This window comes from Argiope bruennichi, chromosome 1, assembly GCF_947563725.1.
Source record: "Argiope bruennichi chromosome 1, qqArgBrue1.1, whole genome shotgun sequence".
Lineage (NCBI taxonomy): Eukaryota > Metazoa > Arthropoda > Arachnida > Araneae > Araneidae > Argiope > Argiope bruennichi.
The window spans coordinates 56975605-57003500 of record NC_079151.1 but is presented as its reverse complement, the minus strand read 5'-3'; the positions used below and the strand labels follow the sequence as shown (position 1 = coordinate 57003500).

General features: G+C 27.5%; 1 protein-coding gene across 1 annotated transcript; it reads right to left on the bottom strand.

The window, feature by feature from the left end:
* Positions 1-12801: 12801 nt before the first annotated feature.
* LOC129971214 (charged multivesicular body protein 5-like) lies at positions 12802-27667 on the bottom strand. The gene is made up of 8 exons (XM_056084798.1): positions 27454-27667; positions 26131-26235; positions 23555-23601; positions 19655-19748; positions 16526-16597; positions 15528-15636; positions 14476-14594; positions 12802-13128 (listed from the first exon to the last, which is right to left on the bottom strand). The coding sequence occupies exons 1-8, from the start codon at positions 27520-27522 to the stop codon at positions 13075-13077; spliced, it is 669 nt and encodes a 222-aa protein (XP_055940773.1). The 5' UTR covers positions 27523-27667; the 3' UTR covers positions 12802-13074.
* Between the last annotated feature and the right edge of the window lie 229 nt (positions 27668-27896).

Here is a 27896-nt window from a genome sequence, read left to right as displayed (position 1 = left end):
CTACTGAGAAATAAGGAGCCAGAAACTATAGCGAAGTGAAACATTTTTATCATTTGTCTTTGTGTCATTCTCAATTTACAATACGAGTTATGTTCATAATTCCATTTTTTTGTCTGGGAACTTCATTCCATTGGGGAATTTCATTAATTATTTCCTCGAAATGCTGTACGTCACTTGAAGTTAATACTACAATAGACAGAAAAATAAATTACGTCTCCTTTTTTAAAAAAAAATTCATATAATTGGTTAAGGCATTTCTTTAGAGCTTCTTTGGAAAAAGAGATCTTGAATATATAGATATTTTTTTTGCCTATTGTTATTAAAGAAAGCGAAGGAAGACGAAAAAAAAAAAAAAAAACAGTTTCAATAAAACCAATAAATAATCCCACGCGTCAATAACCGGGGAACACATGTTAAATCCCATCCTACGGAATCGAATTCAATCCAAAGGTCAATAGACTTGAGATGACTGGACAATGTCAGTCTTGAAGCATCCACATCAAACGCCATACAATACACATACTGAAAACAAACTAAAAAAAGCCCTGGGAAATAAAAGAGTTCGGATCTTTTTAATACAAATCACTCGGAAGAGTTATTCGTGGAAAGATCTGGCAAATAATGGACATGGATACGGCATCTGACACAAATTTATTGCTAAGATTCAGTTGTAGTGACAAGAAAATCCCCCAGCATTTGTTTCATTGGCTAACAAATTGGGCGGCAGATTGACTTCTTGAAAGGCGATTTCTGCTCAGCTTTTAAAAGAATAGGTTTTTGTATTTGGTTGAACCTTTTTTTTTTTCCTCCTTCATTCATTTCATTTCATTTTCGGCATTTATATTGACAGAAGTTTATTAAGTTTTGCGGATGAAATGGATATTGGATGAACTTATTATTGTTGATGCAAACATAATAAATATATTTATGAGAAATGTCAAATTCTACGATGCATTTTCGATTTTTGTTTTCAAAATGATATGGTAAATTAAATTCATTTAAATTTAAAATTTACTTGATATATAAAAAAGTCTTATCGACACACTGAATTATTTTATTAAATGTCCCGTTTAAAAGCTACATTCGGTTATTTTGGAATGGGCTTCATACTTTTGAAGCGAGGCCAGATAACGAGGTTGGCATCTAAGCTGGCATTCCTCTTCCGCTCCACACCAGCAGGGGGATGTTTGACACCAACAGATTAACGTGCATCAGACCCATTTACCTCTTCAGTAAAATCGGGTGGTTCTTTGAACCTTCCGGTTCCGAAGTCAAGACCCTACACCCAGGCCATATTAACAAGTCTACGACTCTGTAATAAAGGTGTTATCCTAGAGAACGCCTTAGATGGCACTAGAATACAATAGTTACAAAATATTAACCTTTGGCGTGATTACATTATTTTTACTAAATCTATCGTGTAATCTTTGGCGATTAATGCCTGACATGCTGTTAACAGCATGCGAAAATCAAATTTGCGTTTTAGATGCGTTTTACTTAAACGATTGAAACAAAAATTTGATTCAGAAATACAATTGCAGTCACAAAATCCTATATTAAATTTGATATATTTAAGTCATTCCGTCTTTAATTCATCACGTTTACATGTTCCTGAAGGTACAGACAGACAGCCTGAAATTGGATTTGGCTCAAACTTTGATAGGTGTCATTATAGATGTCATTTCTGTATATCGAATTATATCTACCTAGCTCTCTTCGTTTTGTAATTATCGTATTAAATTGTATTCGAACAGCCGGACAGACAGACTTCTTCTGAGCAGTGTTTGCTCAAAATTTGATAGAAATCTACAAATTTGGTGTAAAAACCGGACACCAAATTTCAACCTTTTAGCTCAAAGCGTTTTCGAATTATCTTTGTCACTTACAGACAAACGGATGGAAATTTTTCGAACTCTGCGAAATCTAAAAAGTGTAAATTCGTCGAAATCTCGAGTCTGACTATTTTAGATGATTACTATACTTTCTTCATATTGTGTATACGAGAAAGTAATAACAATTTAGTATACTTATAAATTATCATGTCATATATCCTTTCCTAGTTGTGGAAATAGGAGAATGTGGATATTATGTTGGCGCTTAGACTGCATTTCTAATAAAGTATTATATCATAACTCATTATTAATATTTTTACTACTGTAAAAGCTATTATAAATTAATTGCATAATTAGGAAACCATGTTAATCTTTGAATATGTATATTATCCTGACAATATTCAAAATATTCCTGACATTTCTCAGAAATGTGTTTTTCGAATTTAGGGAAGTGTAAAGCGTTCAGATTCATCGAAATATCAAGATCGAATTTTATGACGATTTCTATACTTTCTCTATACTACGTATAAAAAAAAATGCATTTTTGCATTGGAACATACAAGTGGAAATGTCACTAACAGATTCTATAGTGAATTGTTTCGAGGCGAAAAATAAATAATCACTCTCCTGTTTGTTTAATTTTCGCGTATAGGTTTAAATATTTGGGTTAAATTGAAACGAGCAAATACGAGACATTCTTATTCAAGACATGGCGAATGTACAATTAAGATTTTTTTTCTAATATTGACATGATAAATGCGTTTAATGTGTAGGAGAGGAAGGAGCGAGCAGTGGTGCATTTGTGTAGTGAAATTTTTTTTTAAAAACAGGTCTTGATCCCTTTGAATTGATGAAACATTTATACTAACAACTCAGGGAGCCTGTCTTTTTTTAATGAATTGTATATTTCACAATTATACAATATGGTTGAATATTTTCAGTTCATTTTGTAACAGTATGTTAAATTTTTAATTTTGCTTGTATGTAAAATTTTTAGTAACAATTTTTCACCATACAGCCATGAAAATGTAGAAAAGATTTCTTTGCGATCATTACAATGACTAGCAAATTCAACAGAAAGATGACGCATATGCAAATATCAGACATATGTTACAGATGATGCTTTGGCATGCAAGAGACTCGTAGAATTAGCAAGGTAATTTAAAAAAAAGGATGAATGCCACATGCCTTCGTGGAAAATAAAATGATATTTTATATTCAAAATGACTATAAGAAACCATTAAAAAGCCTTTAGGCTTAACAGAATCGTCGGAAAACTAGAAGGAGGACGCAGTTTAATGAGTGTTGCATAAAATTTTGGAATCGACAAAAGAGTTTTACATGCTTTCAAAGTACAAGTACAGTTGCAAGAATTAAATAATGAACGGCCAAGAAAAATAATGGCAATAGTGGATGAAATATATCGTTTTATAGGCGATAAAATACTGAAAACCAAACATCAGGTAATATTGATCAGAATTTGGGTACAATAACCGGACAATACGTATCTTGTTCAAATCCCGCTCCCATGGCCCGTGTGTGCCTTGCGAAGACGCATTTTTCCCTCTTTCCCCACATTTGTGGGAATCCAGAATCCAACCAATGGTCTGTACTCTAGAGAAAACCGCTTCCCGATGGGATAGATTCTCAGGCTAGATTGAACCCCCCCTCCTCAAATTCTCCAGCTCTATGACGTTTCTCCATTTTACCGACAGTTTGCTTGAAGCTCGCGACGTCCACAGGCGACAGGCGATAGTGGTCTTAAGATAAGTTGGATGGCAGATTTACGACCCTATCCGTAAGGTAACGGGCCATGGGAATGTGGTTTTACTGTGACCAGACGACTACATAAAAGTGACTTATGTGGTTGGCATTGGGAATGCTTCATACCATTGTCAGCAGACCAATGGTGAAGCTGTTTATATTGGTGTAATGGGCACAATGTCTGGACATCTTTTCAATGGAGCCATATCCTCTTTACAAATGAGAATCGTCTTAATCTCACAAAAGACTCCCAACGCTATTTGATAGAGAGGTAGGGACACGTTTTGATCCCATTAATAACAAGGAAAGAGACCGCTGTTGGGTCAAGATGTGCTTGTTGGGGAGGCACATAATCAATGGAACAGCGAAGTTCAACATTTTCTGTAAAGTTTTTGTGGCCGGAGATAGTTACTGTGATGAAGCTGTTCTTCTTCCGCTGGCATCTGGGGACCATAGGTCCAGACTTTGTGTTTATGTATAATAATACATAACCATATCTTGGTGTACAATTGTTTACAGGTCTTTTGCTGTTCAGAAGCTTCTGAAAAATGAGAATATTCGCCAAAAAAATTGACTAGCCTTCCAACCTGATTTAAGTTTGATTGAACATGTTTGGGAATCATTACGGAGATGTCTATAGGCAAGATTGTTTTGTCTGGGGACTAACAGACAGCTGATAGAGAGATGTTCATTGAAGAATGGACATTCTTGCCTCAAAAATTGCTGAATAATATTGTTTTCAACATGCACAACCCTTGTAGTTCAGGGAGAGAGGTTATATCCTTTACGTAGGGATGTTTGTTGTTGTCCTTCAGTTTCAGATATTGCTTTTAACCATCAACATTCTGGCAATAAAACCTTTTTCTGCTTCGTTCCCTAATGGATGCATCTTATTCATCTTTTTCCTACTAAATTATGTTTGACCTTTAGTGCCTATGTATTATGAATTGCGGTGTATTGTGCATTATAGTATGAAATACAAATAGGCAGAATTATGCATTCCGCCTATGTAGAATGTATTTCATGACTTTCAATTTACTTTCAGCAAAACTACACCAAAATGAGAAAAACTGCTTAGTTTCTATACACTAGTATAAATTTGTTTTGTAAATCACATTTAAGCTCATTTATTGTTTTTTTATTCTATTTGTATCTCGCACACATGAAATTTAAGCCTAAATGGTGGCGCAGCTTCTTAGCCAAATGTGGCTATTGCGCCAAAAAAACCTCACAAATCAATCAAGCCTAACTGTTTGTTTATAAAATTGGCAACTTTTTTTTTTTTTTTTTACCTGATAAGCATTTAAAATTTTTGAAACCTCTTTGCATGATCCTATATATTCTTGAGATAATTTTATGGGATCTTTTATGGAATTCCTTTCTTACTTTCTCGTTTACGAAGTATAAAGAAAATATTTTCATTGTCAAAAAATTCGAACTTGAAATGAATATCCACATTCCAGACCTCCCCGTGTTCAAAAAGAGCATTTTTTGGCATTTTCTGTCTGTCCTCCGGTTCTCTGCCTTTCATTACGTTAAAGTAAAAACACTTTGAGCTAAATGGATGGAATTTTCTATATAGACTTTAATCCAAATTTGAAGATTTCTATCAAATTTTGAACGAAATCCATTTAAAGGTAATCTGTTTAACCGGATATTCAATTACATGTGAACCTTAATAACTACAAAATGTAAAATGATAAATAGACAAAATCTAGATAAATCTAATCTAATACACAGGTTTAGAATAGATAATGCTAATTCTAGTTAAATTTTGAACAAAATCTGTCAATAGGTTGACCGTCTGACTGTCTGCACTTTTACATGCATTTAAACGCAATGGAATTTGATATGCGATTTTGCGACTACAGCAGTAGTTCTGCGTCAAATTTTGATTACAATCGGTCGAAAAAAAAAAGTGCCATGAAAAACTTGTCAATATCAATCTATTTCAGATTGCATGTTCTCTTTTGAAGTAGTTTCACTCTCTGATTTTTTCATTTAACTGTTAACTTTGTGTAACTTAACAAAGAATGATTTACATAATCTTTCTTCCTTAGCTTTCATCAATGGAAGAAAGTCAGACGATTAAATGTATATGTAATTACAGTTTTGTGTAGCAATGATTGGAAGACCCGAAATCTTACTTTAATTAATTAAAATTTCCAAAAAAAAATTGTTTCGATACACATTATTACACTTTCCAAAATATATTTATGCTAAGTTTAGTAATTCTTCAAACTCAGTGGTGTAGCGACCGGGGGGGAGGGGTAAAAGGGTGAATAATAGATGGCCTACAATGCGATCGGGGGGAGGGACACGGGGACAAAATTTTAATGCATTTATGTTATTTCTTTACCTACAAATACATTATAAGATGGCGAAATAATATTGCCATATCCTGGGCACCACTTAACTCTTGTTCCGCCTCTGATCAAACGGTCAGTTCTATAGAGCGCCAATAGGCACACACCGACGAACACATTCTCTTTTATCATTAGTAGAGAAATATACAAAATTTTTCTGTATATATATGTAAACATATTTTAGCAGATACCTGGCCGAGAAGAAGAAACTGTTGAAATTTTAATTTCGATTTATTTCACCAAGGGAAGACATAATTTTCATACAAAAAATAAGCGATATGTCAATCTACATCGCAACACAAGAGTAGAAGAGAGCGAAATTTTTCCCTTCAGTGGTTTTACTACGAAATTTTGGTAAGAATTTCTTAGACACGTGTCAACACAGGAAAAGGAAGCATGTATTTTTAAAAGAATGTTGTAAGCATTAGGGATTTATATCCCTTCCCTCGGAGCATGAGAAAATGTTGAGCCCAGCAATTTTATAGAGCGCTAGAAGAATTAATTGAATAAAAAGTGGCAGCTGGATCAGGAAATAAGAGATATTTTAAAATGAAGTTAATATGGGCTAAATTAAGATGAAAAAAATAGGACATTAAATAGGATTTAAATTACATTAATAGATATCATTATATATATATAGCACACACACACACACATATATATATATATATATCATTCAATACTGGAGCAACGCGTAATGTATGTCTCTACATGGTCACTGACATTTGCAAATAGTGAAATATTTCCGCTTTGAAGTCCTCGCCTGTTCTAATAACCAACCTTGTGCAATGTTTAAAAACAAACATCACATGATAAATTTTATTTAAGTACCTTATTTCATTAATATAATATAATTTAAAAATCAGTTTTCTTTTTTTGGAGCTTTGAGTGTGTGTGTGTGTCAGATGTCATCATGGAATACATAATGTCTATCAGCAAATTCTATTTTTGGACTATCTATAGGCTAAATTAACACTTAAAATATAAAAAGTCTAATACTTTTGAGTGAAATCACGAGTTCCTAAGATTGATATTCAAAATCTTATTTTCAAAGACGTCCCTATTATGTAAGCGGTGATATTTACATCCGTATTTTTTTTTAAATTTAATTTCTTGGAACACAAAGAAAACAGAACATTCTGAAACGAATACTCCTCGAAAACCAAGCAAGGATTTACATCCCAAATAGAGAGTCCCCAGCGAGCCATAAAAGCTTCCTGTCTCCAAAACTAATGCACAATAGTTCCTGAAAGAAATTCTGATTTCTTTTAGAAATCTCTAGGGATGAAATGTGATTTCGTTCAAGACAAAAGTCCATGAAATGGAACTACCCCAATCTGTTCCGAAGAGATAGTTCGTCTGCTTAATTTGTACTGAAATGAAATGAAATGCTCATTCTAAGTATAGAACTAATAAACACGTTAGACAACAATTACGTTGAAAAGAGTTTTTTCATGTCATGTTCCAGTTCTTTAAACTTGTTTATTTATCGTTCTGCCACATTTCTTTCAGAATGTTCTGCTCTCATTTACAAACATTGTTATCAAGATAATTTAGTTTTGTATAAATAATAAATTAACCTAATTAAGAATGTTTAATCTAATAATCTAAATAATTAAATATAACGATTATAAAAAAAATGTTTTTAATTGGTTGTTTTAATGAAGTCAAAATTGACACACAGAGATAGGGAAGTTTCTTAGAAAGTCATAAACATTAAAAATAAATAACATATAAGACATTCCATTTTTAAATTTAAATTACATTCTGTTTCTTTTACAAATTTGTTATGTTATTTAACCTGAATTATTCTCTATGTATAATATTAGATGTATACGTCCTTTTTTAAAAAAACAGGACGGTTATAATTAAACTTCCCCTATAAACAGCATCCTACAAAGCAAACGGATTACAATGAAATTTGGTATATAAACTATACACAAGATGCGCTCACGCATTTTCGAAAGAAAAAAAAAACTCGTTATAAAATGTCCGCCAGGGGCGCATTTTACAGAAAAACATTACATTTAACACAATAAACGACCAAAACGGAACACAAAAACAATATTAACAATCCAGAACAAGAATCATGAGTAATAAACGCTGGAAACTCCATAATGCTTCATGTGCGAAGCATCACAACTGATTATTACGATCTGCTATTGAATGCACTGTCCATCGACTTGACATTTCGCAAGTGAATGAAGGTGGTCACCTGGAGCACCTTTCTCTACATCGTCCTGGACAAGATTAACAACTCCTCCTCTTGTGCAATTTCGTCCTAATTTGTTCTTGTTCTTGCAAACTGAACGATTTTTTTCCCTCAAAGAGCGTACTGTTATTTTTTTCTTACCTTTACTTAATGTGGTTCGATGACAAGGTGATCAGAAACTAGTCAATAAATGTTAATATTGTTTCGGTATTCCATTTTGGTCGTTTATTGTTTTTCCGTAATAGCCGCCCCCTAGTAGACATTTTGAATTTTTTTTTTTTTTTTTTCGAAATTCTGTGAGCGCATCTCGTGTATTGTCCATGTTCCAAATTTCGTTGTAATCCGTTCACCCGTTTGCGTTGTAGGATGCTGTTATAGGGGAAGTTAAATTATAACCACTCTATATAAAAAATCCGAACATAAATGCTTATGAAAATATGTTGTAAAAAACTCTTCACTATTGCATGTTCAATAGATGAATCCGTTAATAAAAAATGTTAAACAAAATTGAACTTAATGATTCTGTTGAATTATCGAAACAGTTTGAACACTTGGAACCGATTTTAAAGCCTAAAACGAACACAAAAAAATTTTAATATCTTATTTCCTTTTGTGATCAAATATTTATTAATCTACTAACCGCCTGTGGTCACCAGCTGTTTCACACTGAACACTGATTATGTTTAATTTAGCTTATATCTGTTAAGTATAATGATCCCATCGAAGTATTTGTAAGAAGCAATTTGTAATAAATATGAAAGCCATGTTATTTTAACAGCTTTACACCAATTATTATCTTTTTTATCGTAAAATGAATTTTAATAAAATTCACTTACAAGATGGCGGAGTATCATTAAAAACGCAATTCTTCAACTAATTTATTTTATAATGTTTCTTTTCATATCTTTCTTATTCCAATAAACTGAGCAAATAATAATCAGAATTTTTCATCATTACATTTTAAAAGTGAGAAAAAATCACGATATTAAATATTTGATAAACAATGGCAATGATTTAAATTTCATTAAAACAAAAATAATTAATAGTTAAAAATTATGAAAAGATATTTTTAAAATTTGTTACAAATTAGAAAATAATGCAGGACAACTTAATTTATATCACTAAAAAATTAATTTTAGTTGAATTTTAAAACGATGTAAAAATTAGTTTATTGCAAAAATGTTTTCGAAAGTTAGCGAGGAAGGAGAGGGGAATACCACAATTCCCAATAATCAAATTTTGGACTTTTGATTAATCAAAATTTAGAAAAGAATGTTTCATAGTGCATATTTTCAATTTCGTAGCTCTAATCAAATAGGCTTCCATGTACAGCGCCAACACATTCATCTCTTTATAGCATTTAAAATAATAATAAAAAGAAAACCAATGAATAAATCTCCCACCTTTAACAACTGGTCCTATTTCGCAACTTTTTATTTCATATGCAAACTCATAGTTTATGGATATATCATCAATGGCCACTTACCTTCCTCCACCTTGCATTTTCACGAGAAATTTCAAAAAATACTCTTTCAATTTACAATCTCTATGGGAGGGAAAAAAAAAAAAAAAAAAAACAGTAACAAATTCCTAGCCACGTATGAAAGATCATAACCCTAGACATCATCAATGGTCTTCCGACCCCTACAACCAGTAATTTGGGAGGCAAATTTAAAAAACATTACTTTACTGTACAAACTTTATCAGAAAAAAAACTGTGACAGAGTTCCCAGCCACAATCACTGTAACGATTTCAAAAATTTCCATTTCATATTACCCTTATATATGTCATCAATCAATAATCACCTGATCCCTTTCGGTTCTAAAGTTTCAATGCAAAATAAAACATTGGTAGATTCCCCAAACTTTAACAACTAGTCCTATTTTACCAATTTTTTTCTCCATACTTTGAAAATAATTAAGCAAATAAAAAAATACGCATTCCAGTTTCAATTAATGGTCTACTTTTTTCAATTTTTATTTCATATGAAAGATCATGGCACCACACTATTTCATCAGTGATCTCCTTCTCTCAGCAAAACGCCCATTTTCTAGAAAAATCTTAAAAACGCTACTTCGCTTTACATTTTGTATGAAAAAAAAATTACGACAGAGTTCTCCAATTCCATTTATTACTGATTTCACCACTTGTTTTCTTATTTGAAAGTCCATTATGTTTAGATAAGTTATTAGCGGATTCCTGCCACGCCCGAAGCTCTCCATTTTCTACAAATACAGCAAATAAAACCTTAACATACGTACACCCACTCTCAACACCTGGACAAATTTCGCCAATTAATTTCGTCCTTTTGCGCGCATAATGAACCAATCAGAATGATCGGATTATTATGAAAACATAATTCAAAATAATGTTGTTATTTGGCGAGTATTTCAAGGTTGGTTGACATTATTAAACGAAAGCTATAAATATCGCGGGCGAACAGCAATTATTAGTAGTAGGAATTGACTTAAGTTGACGCAAGTTAAAATAAATCTATTAAAAATAGGGGAGGAAAGCGGTCTTCTACAAACAGTAACAGTATGCAGTCTTTCTGTTATGTCATCAAGGTTGGATTATTAAATAGGTACTTATTTATTATTTTATTGGGCCATTTCCAAATTCTGTAATGAGGTTTTTTTTAAAAATTATTATTATAAAAGCTTTTTTTTTCTCCTTAACTTACTTCTTTAAACCTCTAGTCCAAAACAACAAAGTACAGTAATAGTTGCACTCAATTCGTCTGCTTTTATTTTATTTTTTAAATTTGCTTCAATTATATAGTAGCAATAATGAGCACTCTAAAAAAGTATTTATCATCGCAACAATACGTTTCTATAAATATAAATAAAGCCATTATAATAATGAAATTTATTGCAAAATAAATGTTATATTTTCAATAATATATTTACACATTTTCAAAAATCTATTGAAATCTGGGTAGAAAAAAAAATATATGAAAATAAAACTTGTATTACAAATAAGTTTAATTTAAATTTTAAAATGCTGCCAAAAAAAGATTTTATGCATTAATATGACTCAAAGTTATTGATAGAAAATATTAATAATTAAAAATCTAAAAAATTAAAAAAAAAAAACTTTTTTACTACTACTGCTGTAACTAACTGCCAAATTTGATAATGTCATATTGATACTGATTTGAACTCCTTTTGAAGGCGAGCCACATTTAAAAGTTTTGTGAATTCAGGCTGCCATCTTATGTGTTACACAAAAAATACTTACATAGAAAATAAAATTAATTAGAATATTTAGTTATCGTTGTTGGCAAGGAGAATTGGGATTCTAAACTTATTTGCCTTAGGACAAATAAGTTGTATACTTATCAATATGAGTATACAAGTCAAAAAACCTAACAAGAGACACTTAAGGATAAACTAATGTGTCCAATTTATGTATAAAATAGTCATCACTTTAAATAACAGAAAATGAAAATAATAAAAATAGAATAAAAGCAAACATTTTATCTTTTCTTATTTATTGTTTTTTTATTATATTTTCTTGAAATGAGAACACGGTGAACAAATTCATCAAATTGACATCAGGCAATTATGACATAACCCAACTTTCCAAATTTTTAAAGGAGAAACAAAAGGCAGCATGATTACTAGTATATTCAAACTGCTGCAACAAGGAAATTTTGCAGAACCTTTATTAGAATAACAATATTCACTAAATAAGTGGCAAATGAATATGGTTCCTAGGAGAGTTTATAATAATGTGAATTTATTTGATTCAATTTATATTTTTTTCAATAATCTCCTGAATTTGAAAACAGTAATAAAGAGATATTTGTTTAACTTCAAACTGAGATCTAATCTTGGTTCTTGTCAGTATTATTTGGGTTCATTATTCCTTTAAAAACAGAAATCAGAGTATAGACAGAGCATATACCACAATAAAAGGGGGGGGGGAGAATAAGCTAGAGAGTGAAGACTAATTCTTCAAACAGGAATTCACAATTAAATATGAAGCATGAAACTATATTAAAATAAGTTTAACATTGATAAAGAGTATGTTTTTATTTCATGTAATTCTAGATCTACTAGTTTCATTCAAATAAAGAGCAAAAAAGCATATAACAAGTTGTTGGGAATAAGCTCAAATACAAATGTTATTCATATCACAGTAACAAAGATATCTTGAATGCTACTTGAATGTAAATGACCATTTCATTCATTTTTTTATTGTACAGTATTGGAAAAAAATGAAGTGTATTTTTCCATACATATCAGTTTCAAACTGAACACTCACAATCCTTAATCACCAAAATTTATAAAATTATGCCCTGATAACACAATTATATAGAAATCATTCCAATGATCAAAATCAAACTACAGCATTTCTTAATAACTTTACATTAATATAAAAACTAATCATAATTTGTAAATAAATTTTGAATAATTGAATGAATAGAATAATGAATCGTCATTTATTCTTTTTTTAAAACATTTTCATCTTCAACATCATCAAATATATTACAAATAATTGTTGAATGCAAATAATAATAATAATAATAATAATAATTAAATGAAAATATCACATATTTTTATTTAAAGTAATAGATACTGTGATAACATGAATATATCAGACATGTAAGCAAAAGCAATTTATTTTCTCTAATTATCATTATCACAATATCATAGCAGAAAATTCTACAGATGCCTTCAAATATAATGCAATTACAATTTTATCAAAATCAATGTAATTTTTTTAAATATCTTTTAAATTTTTAATTATAGTAAATAGTTACTTAAATATTACTTTTATTAGCACAATAATAATAAATACATCAGATGCAAACAGTGCATGATGTTGCATGAATCTTGAATTTTCAGATTTACAAGTGCTAAAAGAAAACTGTACAATATGAATAACACTATTTTAACTAGCTGGAATTTTCGGAAGTCCAAATTCATCAACAAGTACACCTTGTGCCTATAAAATAAAAAGTAATATATCAAAATGAATAAAGTATTATTTGTATCCATATTTTTCATGAAAAATAAGTAAAAATGCAACAAAAATAAATAAAATTAGAACAGATCTTGTACATTTAAAAAGAAATTATATATAGCATTTCTTTTCTACATGTTATTTTTCAAATACATGAAAAGAGTTAAACTAATGAGTACTAAAATTGCTGAAAATTTAATCACCATGGAGAATATGCAAATCTCTTACTTTTCTCAAAAACTCTTACCTTGCTCAAAACAAATATGATACTGAAATATTTGTTTAATCCATTAGTGCCTACATTCCTCATTAAGGTTTGCTGATCTATTGCTTTGTATCCAGAGTTCAGTTATGACAAATTAATAAGAAAAATTTCGAATGAAATAATTTTTAGGATATGTGTATGTGTGTACTTTTGATATGTAAAGAAGTTAATTTATTTTGAAATGTACACATTATATAATTATAATATTTAAACTTAACAACATTGTACAAAAGATATTTTAATTGAAAAGTAAACTTTTAAATAATAGTTTAAAACAAATAGAAAACAAAATGAAAATTAAGGAATATCAGTGTTGTACTGAAGCTATGCAATATTAATTCTTCTCAAAGTAAAATTCTCAAAAGTATGGCTTTTCAATTAAATGTATTCTTCTCATATGGATTTTTGGAAAGGTTACTTATCATTGGGAAATTGGTTTAGCATGATGAGCAATCACCATAACAATTTATAAATCTTTCACACAAAAAGAGCTTAAACTAATAAATATTAAAATAATATAAATAAGTTATAAACATGCAACTACATAAGATCTAATGCAGGTACTACCCAATATATCCTTACACTAAATAAGTATTGAATTACCATGTTTTTAAATTAATGAACTAAAATTTTGTCATATATTACCATTTAATATAAAAATTAGAGAGAGAAAAAAACATTCTCTAAAACATTTGAGTATTCCATGGATTTTTCACAGATTCAAAATAACAAATTCTCAAAAAAGATGACCTCTAATTATTAAAAAAAATGTCATAGTTAAGATAATAAAAAAAGTATACCATGACAAACAAATAAAAAAAATAATAATACCATGACAAAAAAATTCATAATATAGGAAACAAAAGTTTTAAAAGAATATTTATGAAAATCAAATCTTTCCAATTTTTACGTTAACTTTTTCCCAACAAGATAAAGTGAAAAAATTTAATGTTAAGAAGTGTTAAACAGCACATGTTTTTACTAAATAATCAAAATATATTTCCACATAATGAATCTTATGTTAAACCAATTTATATATATATGTTTCAAGGGATATAACTTACTCCTGCTGGAATACTATCAGCTCCTGGTTCTTTAGATGGTACTGTTGGAGTTCGCACTGCATCATCAAGGTAAGAGGTATCTTCATCAAGTGCTATTTCATCACCCAAAGCATCAAGCTCTGAAAGCAAATAGCAATATGTTAAATAAAATATAACATGCCGTATTTTAACATTAGTGAATTGCAAACAGTCTTACTCCACTAAATGGTATATCAATTAGAAAATGAGATAAATGCAATAAATAAATAAAAAATATAAGAAAGATTTTGTTTTAATAAATCTGAAGTAAAAAAAATAATCAAAAACTTGCAAAGCAGTAGCAATATGAAACTATATTTATACATTTTAAAAATGGTTAATGTTTAATCTAGAGAAATTGATTAAATAATTTTCTCCAACCTAAACTCATGCGTTAGATTTATCTGCTTAATAATTTGAGGTATTAAAACTTAATTAAATGCTCATCTTGATTATCTTAAGATATAATGTAAAAGCTGTATTCATTTGTTTCACGTGGAGTAAATATAATAACAAAAGATTAACTTAAAATTAATTTGCTACTTTCAACATTCCAAAACTTTTATAGAATTTCATAATCTACCAAAATATTATTAAAAAAATCAAAATCAATACAAACTTGCATAGAATAAACAGTTTCAAACTAATTTAATAATGATGAAAAATCAATGTTTCAATATTAAAATAAATATATTAAATTCTCAGTAAGTAGATACTATGCTTCTTTTATACTCTGATGCTTCCAGTAGGATAAGCGAGCAAGCATTAAAAGGAAAGCAAGTGATTGCATGTAGCTGTTATAATCTTGGCATGATCATAATAGCTACATGTAACTAAGACTGGTGTTAAAGTTTTGAATGATATTATAATATTTACTATGTATAATTTGATGAAAAATTTTGCATATTTTATGTAATAAAAAAAAAAAAAATTTACCACTAAAATGTTTTTTTAGATAATTGAGAAAAAACTATAAATTCATTTTTAAAATCAAATAAATAATTTAACACATTGAATTGTTAGCCCTTTCTTACCAGCTTCTAATTCATCATCATCCATTTCTGGCATACCATAACTTCTTCCCAGGGCTTCTTGCACTTCATTAGCTTGATCTAACATGTCTTCTAACTCATCTTGTACATTCTAATGGAATTTTTCAATAATTAAAAATATGTTGAACATATTTCATTAGAAGTCATTTTTTATATTCATAAAAAATATAGTGATATAATTTCACATAATAACATGAACTGTTTTAAATGAACAATGAAAAATCTAAATCTACAGCTTATCCTACAATTCTTGTTATAATATTCTTAAATCAAAGAAACAAAATTGTTCATTCTTAAATATATAAATAAAAACAAGCAAAGCACATCATATTTACGTGCAAGAGCATTAAGGAAAATAATTTTACAATTAATTAAAAAGGAAAGATCAATTATATTTCTGTGCCAAAGAACTCTGTTGCAAATACAAATATAAAGCAATAACAAGTGCAAAAAGAAAAATAAGAAGGAAAAGACACAAGACCAAATACTATATTTTCTCTATATTATTAGTATTTTATGATTTTCTCTACATTACAAGTTTGTATACCACTTTCTTTGATAAAAACAGAAGTTGATAAATAATGTAAATATACAGAGTAATCTTGAATAATCAGATCTGACTATGGTTAACTAACACAAGTCACATTTCACATTGTGAATTATAAGAATAATTTTCTGAATGTATCTCTATATGTAAGTGGTAGGGGAGAGGGGAGGGGAGTTTATATGTACAAGAAATATATAATAAACAAAATTGAGATCAAATACTGCAAGAACAAGAAGTTGCAGCAGGGTCAAAATGGGGCAAGGAGGGGGTTATATGTGAATATTTATCAAAACATAAATGGATAAAAATTATGACTAGATAAAAATGACAAAGAACAAACCAGTTTTTGCCTACTTTCATACTAGAATCTATTGAACCTAATACTATTTACAAGTAGTTAAGTTATAAAATATTATTTAAAACAAAAACATACCTCAATATCATCAATGTTAACTTTTTTATATTGTTGCTTCATTTCTTTCACTCCCATTTTCATAGCATCAATCTAAAAAATAAAATTTAAAAATAAGTAAAGAAATAAAAATTTTAATATTTTTTAATTAATATTTAAATTTTTACATAGATTATATTTATTAATGTTAATTTATACAAACAAATATAAAAAATTACAGACTTCCATCAAATAATTTTGGTAATCTTAATCCATATTTAAGTAGATATCCAATCTTGCACACTTATGATATTAAATTAATTTTCTAAAAGTTATAGAACTTTAATATAGATAAACTTAATTTTTAAAAAAGCATAATAACTGCATGTATGTAATGTATTCAAATGGTACTTAATACATATTAAAACCATCTGAATTTTTACAAAAATAATCTGATTTTTTAAACTATTTTAAAAGGTTTCTATACATTTTAAAGACAACTTTCCAACATATCTATAAGGCATTCAATAATAATTTCATAAAACTTTTCAAACTCAACAACAAAATATTGTTTTGCATCACACCTAAGAATTTTGAGGAAAATATTTGTCCCGATATATTCAATAAAATGAAAGCATTTTATAATAATATTCAAAAATTTTATTTGAAAATAATTTTTCATTTTATTTAACAATTGTTAGGATTTAAAAAAAAAAGAGTATATCAAATAAATTTAATATCTACATATATCGATATTAAACATAATACTAAATAGCACTGGAGGTATCAGTAACAATGAAAAGTAATGGATGCATATATTATGGGGAATGGGTATTTATATTATGAAGCAATGATATAAAATCTAATGCAATATGATTATAGTTGAAATTTTGAAATAATACACAACATATTTTTAAAATTAAAACAGAAGATAAGGACTGTTATCAGCAGTGTGAATAATGCAGCTACAATAATGCTTGGTATCAAGATATAACAATCTTTTTTTAATGTGTCTTGAGGGTATTACATAGTTTTAGTCCATACAAATAGTAACTAATTCTGCAAGAAGATATTGACAAATTAAAAAGTGATGTCCTTATAAAGGTTGAGTAACTTCTGATTGTTTGTAAGCTTTGTTAATCAGATCTTAAAAGATTTAATATCATAATTGTATAAAAATTATATTCATGCATGCAAAGAATTTATTGAATAAAAATTGATTTATAAATTGAATAAAAATAAAAGAATCGATAAATTTGTTTTGAAACATTAAATCCACTGTTTTAGTCATTTTGAAGGTTAAAAGAATATGCAGATTTCTTTAAAATGCTGAATGCACCAATCTGCACATTTATTTCCAGATGTTGTGATGTATCCAATATGAAATAGTTTCCAATAAGACAACAAAGAAAATTCCTAAGAGAAGAATCTCTTCCTAAAGATCTAAAACATGAAGCACTAATAGATTACTGTAATGATAGAATGAATTCAATGATGTTTACATTGTTTTAGGGATTGTTGTACAAATTAAATTCTCTTCTCTGCCACTTGAAATCTGTTTTTCTTTTTATCACTGTTATGATGAGGAGAGAAGTATAAAATCAAACCCATCATGGGAAACAATGCTAAAATATGAATGGAAGATATAAACATACTTTTATAAATTGATCAACTTTACATTACAATTAGGCGGGTTATGCTCCATGCTCATTTCACTCAAAATATTCCTAAGAATCACATGATTATTTTGAGTCACTATACTATTGTGCTGCCTTTTACACCCCTGCCATTTTAGTAATGGATTATCTCAGAATTTTCCACCGATGCAAACATGTGAAAAATCCAAACATGCAGACTGTTGCTAATTGATGAATAACAAATGTGGCCCAATTTTGCATGACATAAGCTTCATATATATATATATATATATATATATATATATACACAGAGAGAGAAAGAGATGTTGACAGACAGTAATACACAGTTAAATTTAAATGTAACAACAAATTAGGTACATAATAATATCAGTAAAGAAAATTCAATAATGCAATTTTAATAACAAACTTTCCTCTTAATATTGTTTCAGGTTTCAGTATGAAAGAACAATTAAATATCTATTAATAATAAAAGTAAATGTTTATCTGTTAGTGGCTTTACCATAAACTACACTAGTCTGTTTAACTAAAAGAATAGAATTAAGCTCACATTTCACTTTCGAGCATAAAGTGTTACATTTTAAAGCGATTTTTTTAAATTTTTAATTAATTCAAAATTAAGAGAGATTTTAGCTTTTATCTGCAATAACTTTAAAAAAAATATTATTGCACAAGGGCAATTTACAAAAAGAATAAAACAGAGTTATAGCAATGCTAAAAACAATGTGAATTAGATTACACGATTACAAAGGTTTATTAACAAAATAAACAGAACATGTGTGCTATTAAAATTACATAGCTTGAATAAACATCATTAGCTTTCATTTATAAAATTAATTTGTTAGAAAAAATCATGATCAAGTTATGAAAAAGTGAAATTTAAAACAACCAATATTCCTAGTAAATGAGCTGCAATAAATGTATAATATTAAAAAAAAAAAAAGATTACATGAAGATGTCAGAAACTCCATGTACGCATTAATAACTTAATTATTCACAATAAGAAGATTGTAATTAATTTTAGCAGAAGAAAGTAAAAATTATTTTAGTTTTAATAATTTTAGAAATAATAATATTTATAAAACCAAAGTAAAATGAAACTCAGCAATATATTTAAATCTTGGAATAATTTTGAAGTACTCATTGCTTTAAGTTATCTCCATATCATGTAATATCATGATTAAAATGAAATAAACAAATTCTTGTACAAAGTCTATTGCATTTCGAAGTCAAAAAATGTAATGCAAATGAAAGAAAGGAAAGAAAAGTGTACCCGAAAACTTAATATAATGTCTGAAAGATATATATATATATATATATATATATATATATATATCCTATTTTCCTATATTGCCATTTAAGTAACACCTCATTAAAGTTGAAATCCACAAATAATTTCACATAAAAAATGATACATTTCACCATATTTTCATTTCATAAATTAGAATTAAATGTACATAAATGCTTAACTATTCAATTTTTTAACAAAATTATTACACTTGGGATTATAACTTACAGTGACTTTAGTATCCTTCAGCTGTTGAGTAGCAAAATTTGCTTGTTCCATATTAAATGATTGCTGAGTTAGATTATCTCTTTGTGATTCATACCTAAAAGAGTGAACGCAATTAAGCTTCTGTATCAATACTATGAAAAATGACTATGTAAAACTGGGACAAAAATTAAAGCATAAAAGTAACATTCATTTATTTTTTTAGAATTCCAAAAAACTTTTTAACAAATTTATTTAAGCATATATTAATCCGGAAAATAAATCAAAATGCATTAGAATTGCTACGTCAACTTTAAAGTGATGCTTAGCTTCTAAAAAAAGATTACTACGCAAATAAATATTTTTAAAAAAAAATCATTATTTCAAATATTTAATAGCAAGTTCTTTAGTTTCAATATGGAAATAATTTAAGACCAAAACAAATTTCAATGAGTGAATTACATTATTGAAAAAATTTTTAACTGTAAATTTCAATTTCTTAAAAAAATTAATTGGAACTTTTGTCAATTGGAAAATCTCTGAAAACTAACAAAAATATTTGAACTACACCATTATTTTATAATACTTTTCCCACATAAGAACTAAAAAAATCCTGAAACATATTATGATATTTAAATTTATTCAATTAACTTTGTATCAGCATATGCCTATCTCTGCCTTAGACTTCAAGATCCAACTTTTCATATCATTTTCCTCATATCTTAGATATCAATTTTATTTCACATATGCATTATACAATTGTTCTTTTACTTTTATCTCTGCTCCCCTCCAACAGTTACTGAATATAAAGTAAGTTATCAATATAATGTGAATCAGTGATGTAACTGAGTCTCTAAAGTAATTAATTTTAAAATAAAATTCTTAAAAAGTCCAACGGATCAATGATATATTACAAATAAATAAGGTTTCAATATTCTAATGTTGTATTGATTTCAGTCAAATAAAAGGCAACAAAATTAACAGTTGAATACTGATAAGTTGGAAGCAATGAATTCGTCAGTTGTTAGACAACAAAATCATGCAATTTATTCTACGCATTTTATAATTATTAATAAATTTGTTATTGTAAAACAAATAGAAGAAGTTGGAAGAAGTAAGAGCAAAGTAAGAATAATATAGAAGCTTAAAGAATTCATGACCTGGAATGTTTGCAAGAATTTTGTTTCATTAATTCAAGTAGAACAGATTTCTAAACTTAAATATTTCTAATGAAAAATCTAAAACTAAAAAAAAAAAAAAAAAAAAAAAACTTGCCCAAGAAAAAGATTTGGAAAACAACAAAATGATTTTTAAAGCATACAGTTAAAATAATTCTAGGTAATGTTCAAAATTATAAAAATCATTATTAGAGATATCAATAAGAATTACAAGATGCATTCAAATAAAATAATTCAAAAATAATTACATAGAGAGGATAATTATGATATGAAATATATATATATATATATATATATATATATATATATATATATATATTGATTATTTAATCTTCTTTCAAAACTTATAAATTATCATAAAAATTTAAATTTAACTTTCATTTTTCATAAAAATATCTTGGGGTTTTGTTTTGTTTTTTGGAGAAAGAGGGGGGGGGGCATTATTACTACTTGCTTGTTTCAATGATAAAATTATTGTAAAATAAAAATAAAAAACTTTTACAATGCTATGAAAATGAAAAGAAACTACACACAAATTAATAGATATTTATAATAAAAACAGGAGACCTACCCTAAATTTAATAGCTTGGAATGATAATAAAATTTTAACAATAAAAAAATAATTAAAATTTAAACAATATCATGTTTCTAAATTTTATGATGCTAATGGATAAGTAAAGCTAATTTAATCTGTCTAACTGATGCCTGCTTTATTTATCTGGAAACATAGATAAAACAGATATCTGAAAACATCAACATTTTAAAATTATCAGTAAAAATACTAGCCTCCATTATTTAATGATGGCCAACATAAAAAACAAAAGGTAACATATTCAACTTAAAAAAATATCACAAAAAAATAACATAAAAAAGGCATCATATTCTGCAAGAGGAAAGAAGCACTTTTAAATATAACATAAAACTAGTTAAATCGCATTTTTGTTCAACTACATTCAGAAGTCCTATTAACATAAAATATGATTAGAAACTGAAACACAGCAAATGAATATTAATTAAATTTAATGTAAACATATCTCATAATCATAAGTATCATTAATAATATTTACCATAACATTTAAAATAATTTTATATTACCAGAAAAATATCAAAAGAATTGTACAAGAAAATTGAAAAACTTTTAAGAACCAAAAATTAATCTTTCTGTTTCGTCAGGTGAATTTCAACAAAAAGATGTTTTTTAGAACTCTTTTGAAAAATTTGCTTAAAACAGAAAACAAGTATTTTTATAACTTAGTAAGTTAAATTATTCTGCATTCATGTTTAAATAGTCCAATATTTGTTAAAAAATAAGTTTCTTAATTATTTTGTTGATATTTATGTCTCCTGGGTTTACTTGGTGATTTTAAGATTACATCAAGATCACCACTTTTTTTATCATGCAGTCTTTTTACAATATCTTTGTGATACCTCAAGTAAGCGATAAATCCTGGAATATCAACAACACAATTACTTTTAATACTAATTTATACAGATTGTTGAAATCTCATATATCCATTCTTCGAAATATGGATTCATATTCTATAATTTCAAACTGGAGGAATCTAAAGGAATCAATCTATTATATTAATTAGTTCAGTACTCAAGTCAGAAAACCTCCATTTACAATCCCCCCCCCCTTAAAATCCTTCTTGGTTAAAATGCAACAACAATTTGTTTAAGGAGTTTTAAATCTTTAATCCAAAACATTATTAGCTGGAAACAATTTAGACTTGATTTGTCTTCTTTAATTTATTGTTAAAATTTACTTTTAATTATGTGGCTTCATGTGCAAATAAAAACTGTATTCCACATTGTTGTAATGCACATGATTGCAAAACCACCATACAAAACAATAAAAAAAATTATTGTTGTAAAATATTCTTAAAAATATTTTCTAATCTATAGAAATTACAAAAAAAAAAAAAAAAAAAGAATATGAAATTGGCATTATTGAAGAGATTATTCTTTCAATTTAAGAATGATGGAAAAATGAGTTTTGTTTATTAATTGATACTAATAGAAATAAAATTTTTAACTAAAAACCATATTAAACTTTTGAAAAATCCATCCTAAGTGCTAATATTTAGGTAGGAACGACGTGTAATTTTAGTTGCTTTAGAGTTAATTATTCAAAATGTTCTACCTGCCTTGTAGTAAAACATTTTGAATGATTTTTGTATCATGTATAATGAAAATGGCAGATAATCAGTACATAAACATCATCATATTTAAAAAATGTATGCAAAAGCAATATAATATTAAAATTATCACTAAATAAAATGATTTTTGCTCTTGATGAAATTACAAGAGATAACAAACCCATTATAAAATTACACAAGAAATTGATACATATCATTCAAGAAAGGAGAAGATTAACTACCATCCACCCACTCACTCACTCACTTGAATAATAGCATATTAAAAATGACTCATTTTTAAATTAGATCCTGAGTCTCAATTTACACTTGCACAATATCATTAAAAGTGAAGTAAGCAATTATATATATATATATAAAGAGATAAAATGAGCTAAGAAATCTAATATTTATTAGATTTCTTTCACATTTTAATTTATTCATTTAAACTTTTAATAAAAGGGATAAACTATTATTCAGATTAATCACTTTTTTAACAAGTTACCTTTTTCAAACTTAAGACTTTCTTTAAAGCTTTTAGACTTTTAATCTTAAAATAAAAAAATTATATAATTTTAACATAAATAGAAGAAATGGATATAATTACTTACATCTTCTTTTGCTTTAAAACTCTCATTGCTTTCTGTTTCACCATATTCTGAAAAAAAAATATATTAATAGAAGTGAAATTTAACATTATTTAGAACACTGCAGAAATTGCAATTATTCTACAGAATTTCTTCACATTTTTTTCACAAATACAAGAAGCAAAAAGATAACTTGATTACAATCATTCAATAGTTTATTATTATTATTATTAAAAAATTTTGTTTCAAAGTTTAGAAAAAGTTCATTTGTTGTTCTAACTGACTTAAAATTCTACAAATATTTCAAATAATTCCAACTCTTTTGTTTCTAAATTATTTGTAACATTAAATAATTTTTTTCTTCAAAAATTATTAATAACTAAAAAAATAGAAACTTTTGGCAATTAGCAAAATATTTCAGTAAAATTAATCTCCTTTTTAATTAATAATAAGGTACAAATAAAATAAAATTTTTCATATAATATTACAAAAAAGTATTATATATATATATATATATATATATATATATATATATATATATATATATATATATGTATGTATGTATACTTTTTAAGAACAAATTTTACAAATTTATTTACCCAGTAAAAGATATATTTTCAACAAGCAGCACTTCATGATTGTAATACCAAATAATTATTTATGCGGATTTTAAAAACGAAAATAATCTAAGACAGCAATTATATAAAAAAAATCATATCAACTTAATATGAATTATTAGCATGATTAGAACAACTCTTTTTAATATAGCAACACATCATAACAATTCTAAAATTTATTTCTACTACGATTTCAAAATATAAAAATATAGTGCACTTAAAATTATGTAGATGTAATAAAATGCAATTAAATAACTTTTTTTTTTCAGAATAAAATATCTTAAAATTCAAAATTTTTAATAGACAGTGAAAAATATTGTCAAACTGAAATATTACTTCAAATGTAAAAAATCAATGTGCCAAATAAAATGAGTTGAATAAATGCATAATACAATTTTATAGATGCTGGAATGACTTTTTTCATTTACTTTTTACTTTATCTTGATAATTTTTTTTTTTTTTTTTTTTTTTGTCATTTTGTGCATGTTTGAAGATATTTATAATTATTTCGAATGCTTGCAGATTTTTTAAAAACTTTTCTTTGAATAGTACACATTTTGAAGAAGATTATAGGAAATATTTATCAAATTTCTCTTATAGAATAACTCTAGGTGGAATTAAAATACACACATTTTAGAGAAGATTGAAAAAGATAATATGTATAAATATACATTAACTTTCGCTGAACTGGATTATACATACTTTCTTGATACTCATACACTTTCATGAACTACCTGGACAACAGCAGAAATGCAATAAGATACAGCTGTAGTAGATTTATCTAATTAGATAAGATTTATTTTAAGATTATTAAAACCTTGCCCACTGAAAAAGACTGATAGCAATGGTCAGTCAATAAAGTCAACATTCCAAGGGATTTCCCCCCCCCATGATACAGATGATAATCCTAATTTTTGTAAAGAATGATTTAAAGAGAAAGTCATTATGTTCAACACTTTTCATTAGTTTTAAGGAAATAGTCAAGCTTTATTTAATATTTGTCCAGGCCATGATGAAAATAAGATGCAGCATATCGAATAGGAAGGCAAAAAGTAGAAAAGAGAGTGATAGAGAGAAATATTCTGACCTTATATTCTTTTAAAAATGAATTTATTAATATCACATTATGATTTTGTGGGTAAAATGCAACTCAGAAATTAAAGTCATATTGAAAATAGAGTTCGAGCGATTGGAAAATTATTTTTAGTACATAGATTAATCATAAGTTACTATACACACACACGCATATATATATTGTTACAAAATTTCTCTTCTACAACAAATATCGCTAATCAATTGTAATAGCGCAGCACATTTAATTGCTATAGTTCAGCAGCTTTCTTGCTGTCTAATCCTCCAAGACCTCTACGTGTCAGCGACTCCGACTCTCTCACACACAACTTCTCTGACTATCCACACACTACTTCTTACGATCCATACGACTACCTCCGATCCACACAACTTCTCCTTCGCAGCTTCAGAGTTCCCGTCTTTTATAATTCCGGGAGGCGGGGCTAGAATATTCAGACCAATCAGAGCGTACCTGGCTGTATCTCGGGTCTTAGTGGATGGATCGTAAAAGTTCTCGAACATTCCAGTAGTTCCATTTAGTCGCCAAACTCGCCAAATTCGTCGCCAAGCTCAGCAAGCACAGGACAGATCTTACAAAGGCTTTAACGGTGATACTAGCCATGATGGGAAGCAAATTACAAGTTTGTAACAATATTTATTAAAAGAGAAGGTGTTTATTTATGCATGCTCAGACTCTTCACATAGCAGATATAATTATTTTTATTTTCAGACATATGACAAACAATGCAAATTAAAAACGAAGTGTTTGCTGAAAAAAAAAAACATTTAGCAATAGCTAAAATAGTTAAATTTTTTTACAAATAAAAGACATTATTTTTAGACACCATAAATATAAAACAAATTGCACAAAGACTAAGTTGCATAATAAATAATATAAAATTAAAAATATACCTTTGCTGGCCCATCTCTCATCTTTTTCATTTGATCTTTATATTTTACCAATTCTGCTTCTAGGCGGGCAATTTTTTTATCAATAGATTCAGCTCTACTGTCAACCTAAATACAATATTCAATCAATAATTTAAATAGTAATTAAAATATTAACAGAAATTCTCACTGCGAAACTAAATTTTTGGGGACATAATTAAAACTTCATAAAAGAAAATATTTTCTCAGTATAATTAAATTAAATTTAAATGATAAAATTAGTAAAAAGATATTGGCAAAAAAATAACTTTTATAATTAATAAAAGTATCCTTTGAAGATCACAAAACATTGAAGTAAATAACAACAAAAATGTATATTCTCATTTAAGAGGAAAAATAATCAGATGTTATTTGAATAATCACAAAAGTGTTAAATTTTAACAAGAATAATTACAAATTCTTGACAATGAACATACATGATTTTATATCACTTCATTATACAAATGAATAAAAAATCCCATTTTCGCAATCTTATTTAAGAATAAAAGTTAAACAGAATGATTCCAAGCAGAGTGGTGCAGATTTCTTAGCATCACTATTCTAACTCTTAACATAATTTTTGAAATATATATACCATACCTAAACTATCAGATGATTTTGTTTTTATTCGTGAATTTATTATAATGAGGATTCACATAAGATCGCTTTGATGATGAAAAAGTATTCTCAATTTTTTAATCCATTATAAAATTTATTATGGATTCAAAAATTCGTTACTAATCACAAAACATTTATAAGCAAGAAAAAAAAAACTATTTCAATACGTAAAACTGTATAATAGCAATCAGAATGCTACGTTGAATGGAGCTGAATGTCCCATTTACCACTTACTAAGCATGCATTGCTTCAATCTGCCTCACCTTTTCATTCAGCTTGAAAATTACATTGTAAACAAAAATATATTTCTTATGAAAATAATTTTCAGTCACAAAGTTACAGCTAGAGAAAAAAAGATTACATTCATTATCAAAGGTTATCGATTGTAATTTATATCCACAATAAAGCTTGAAACGTTAAAAACTTTTAAGATATGAGAATTTCGAAACAAATGACAGCAACAAAAATTGAATTAATTGCAATAATAGAAATTATCGGACAAAACTGTAAACATAATATGCCTCATAATTGAGTTACGAAACCAAAACTATACATTTTTTCTTTACTATTTCTAAAACACACTTGTGTGGTAAACTGTTTTTAAATTTAATATTAAAACTATTTGTAAGAAACAATTTTACTTTTAAACTCAACCAAAAGAAACCAATTGTTTACATTCTTTATACTTACATTCGCAATGCAGTCTGTCAAATTTGGAGGAGGTTCTTTTGGTTTAGATTTTCCAAATAATCGGTTCATAATGACTTAGAATAAAAATATTACAATCAAACTATGAATATCAACATAAATTAGTGATGTTATATAATAATGTCAGCAATTTTTAAAGAGTTACTGATTGATTGCAAACGACAGTACAACAATAAACAGATATGACGAAATGATCAAATGAGTTGAATTGAGTATCTGTTGTTGCTTCATCTATATATTTTGTTTTATTTTTGATTAATCTGCCTCCGAATAAATTGGGGGGGAGGGGAATTTCCAGGCAATAAATATTTTATTTTATTATTATAAGGTTGGTTTTTAGGTTTTACATTCATTAAAATTTTCATCAGTGAATGTGAAAATGATTTAAACTTTCGAACCTGGCAATGTTATTCTTATTTTGAAAT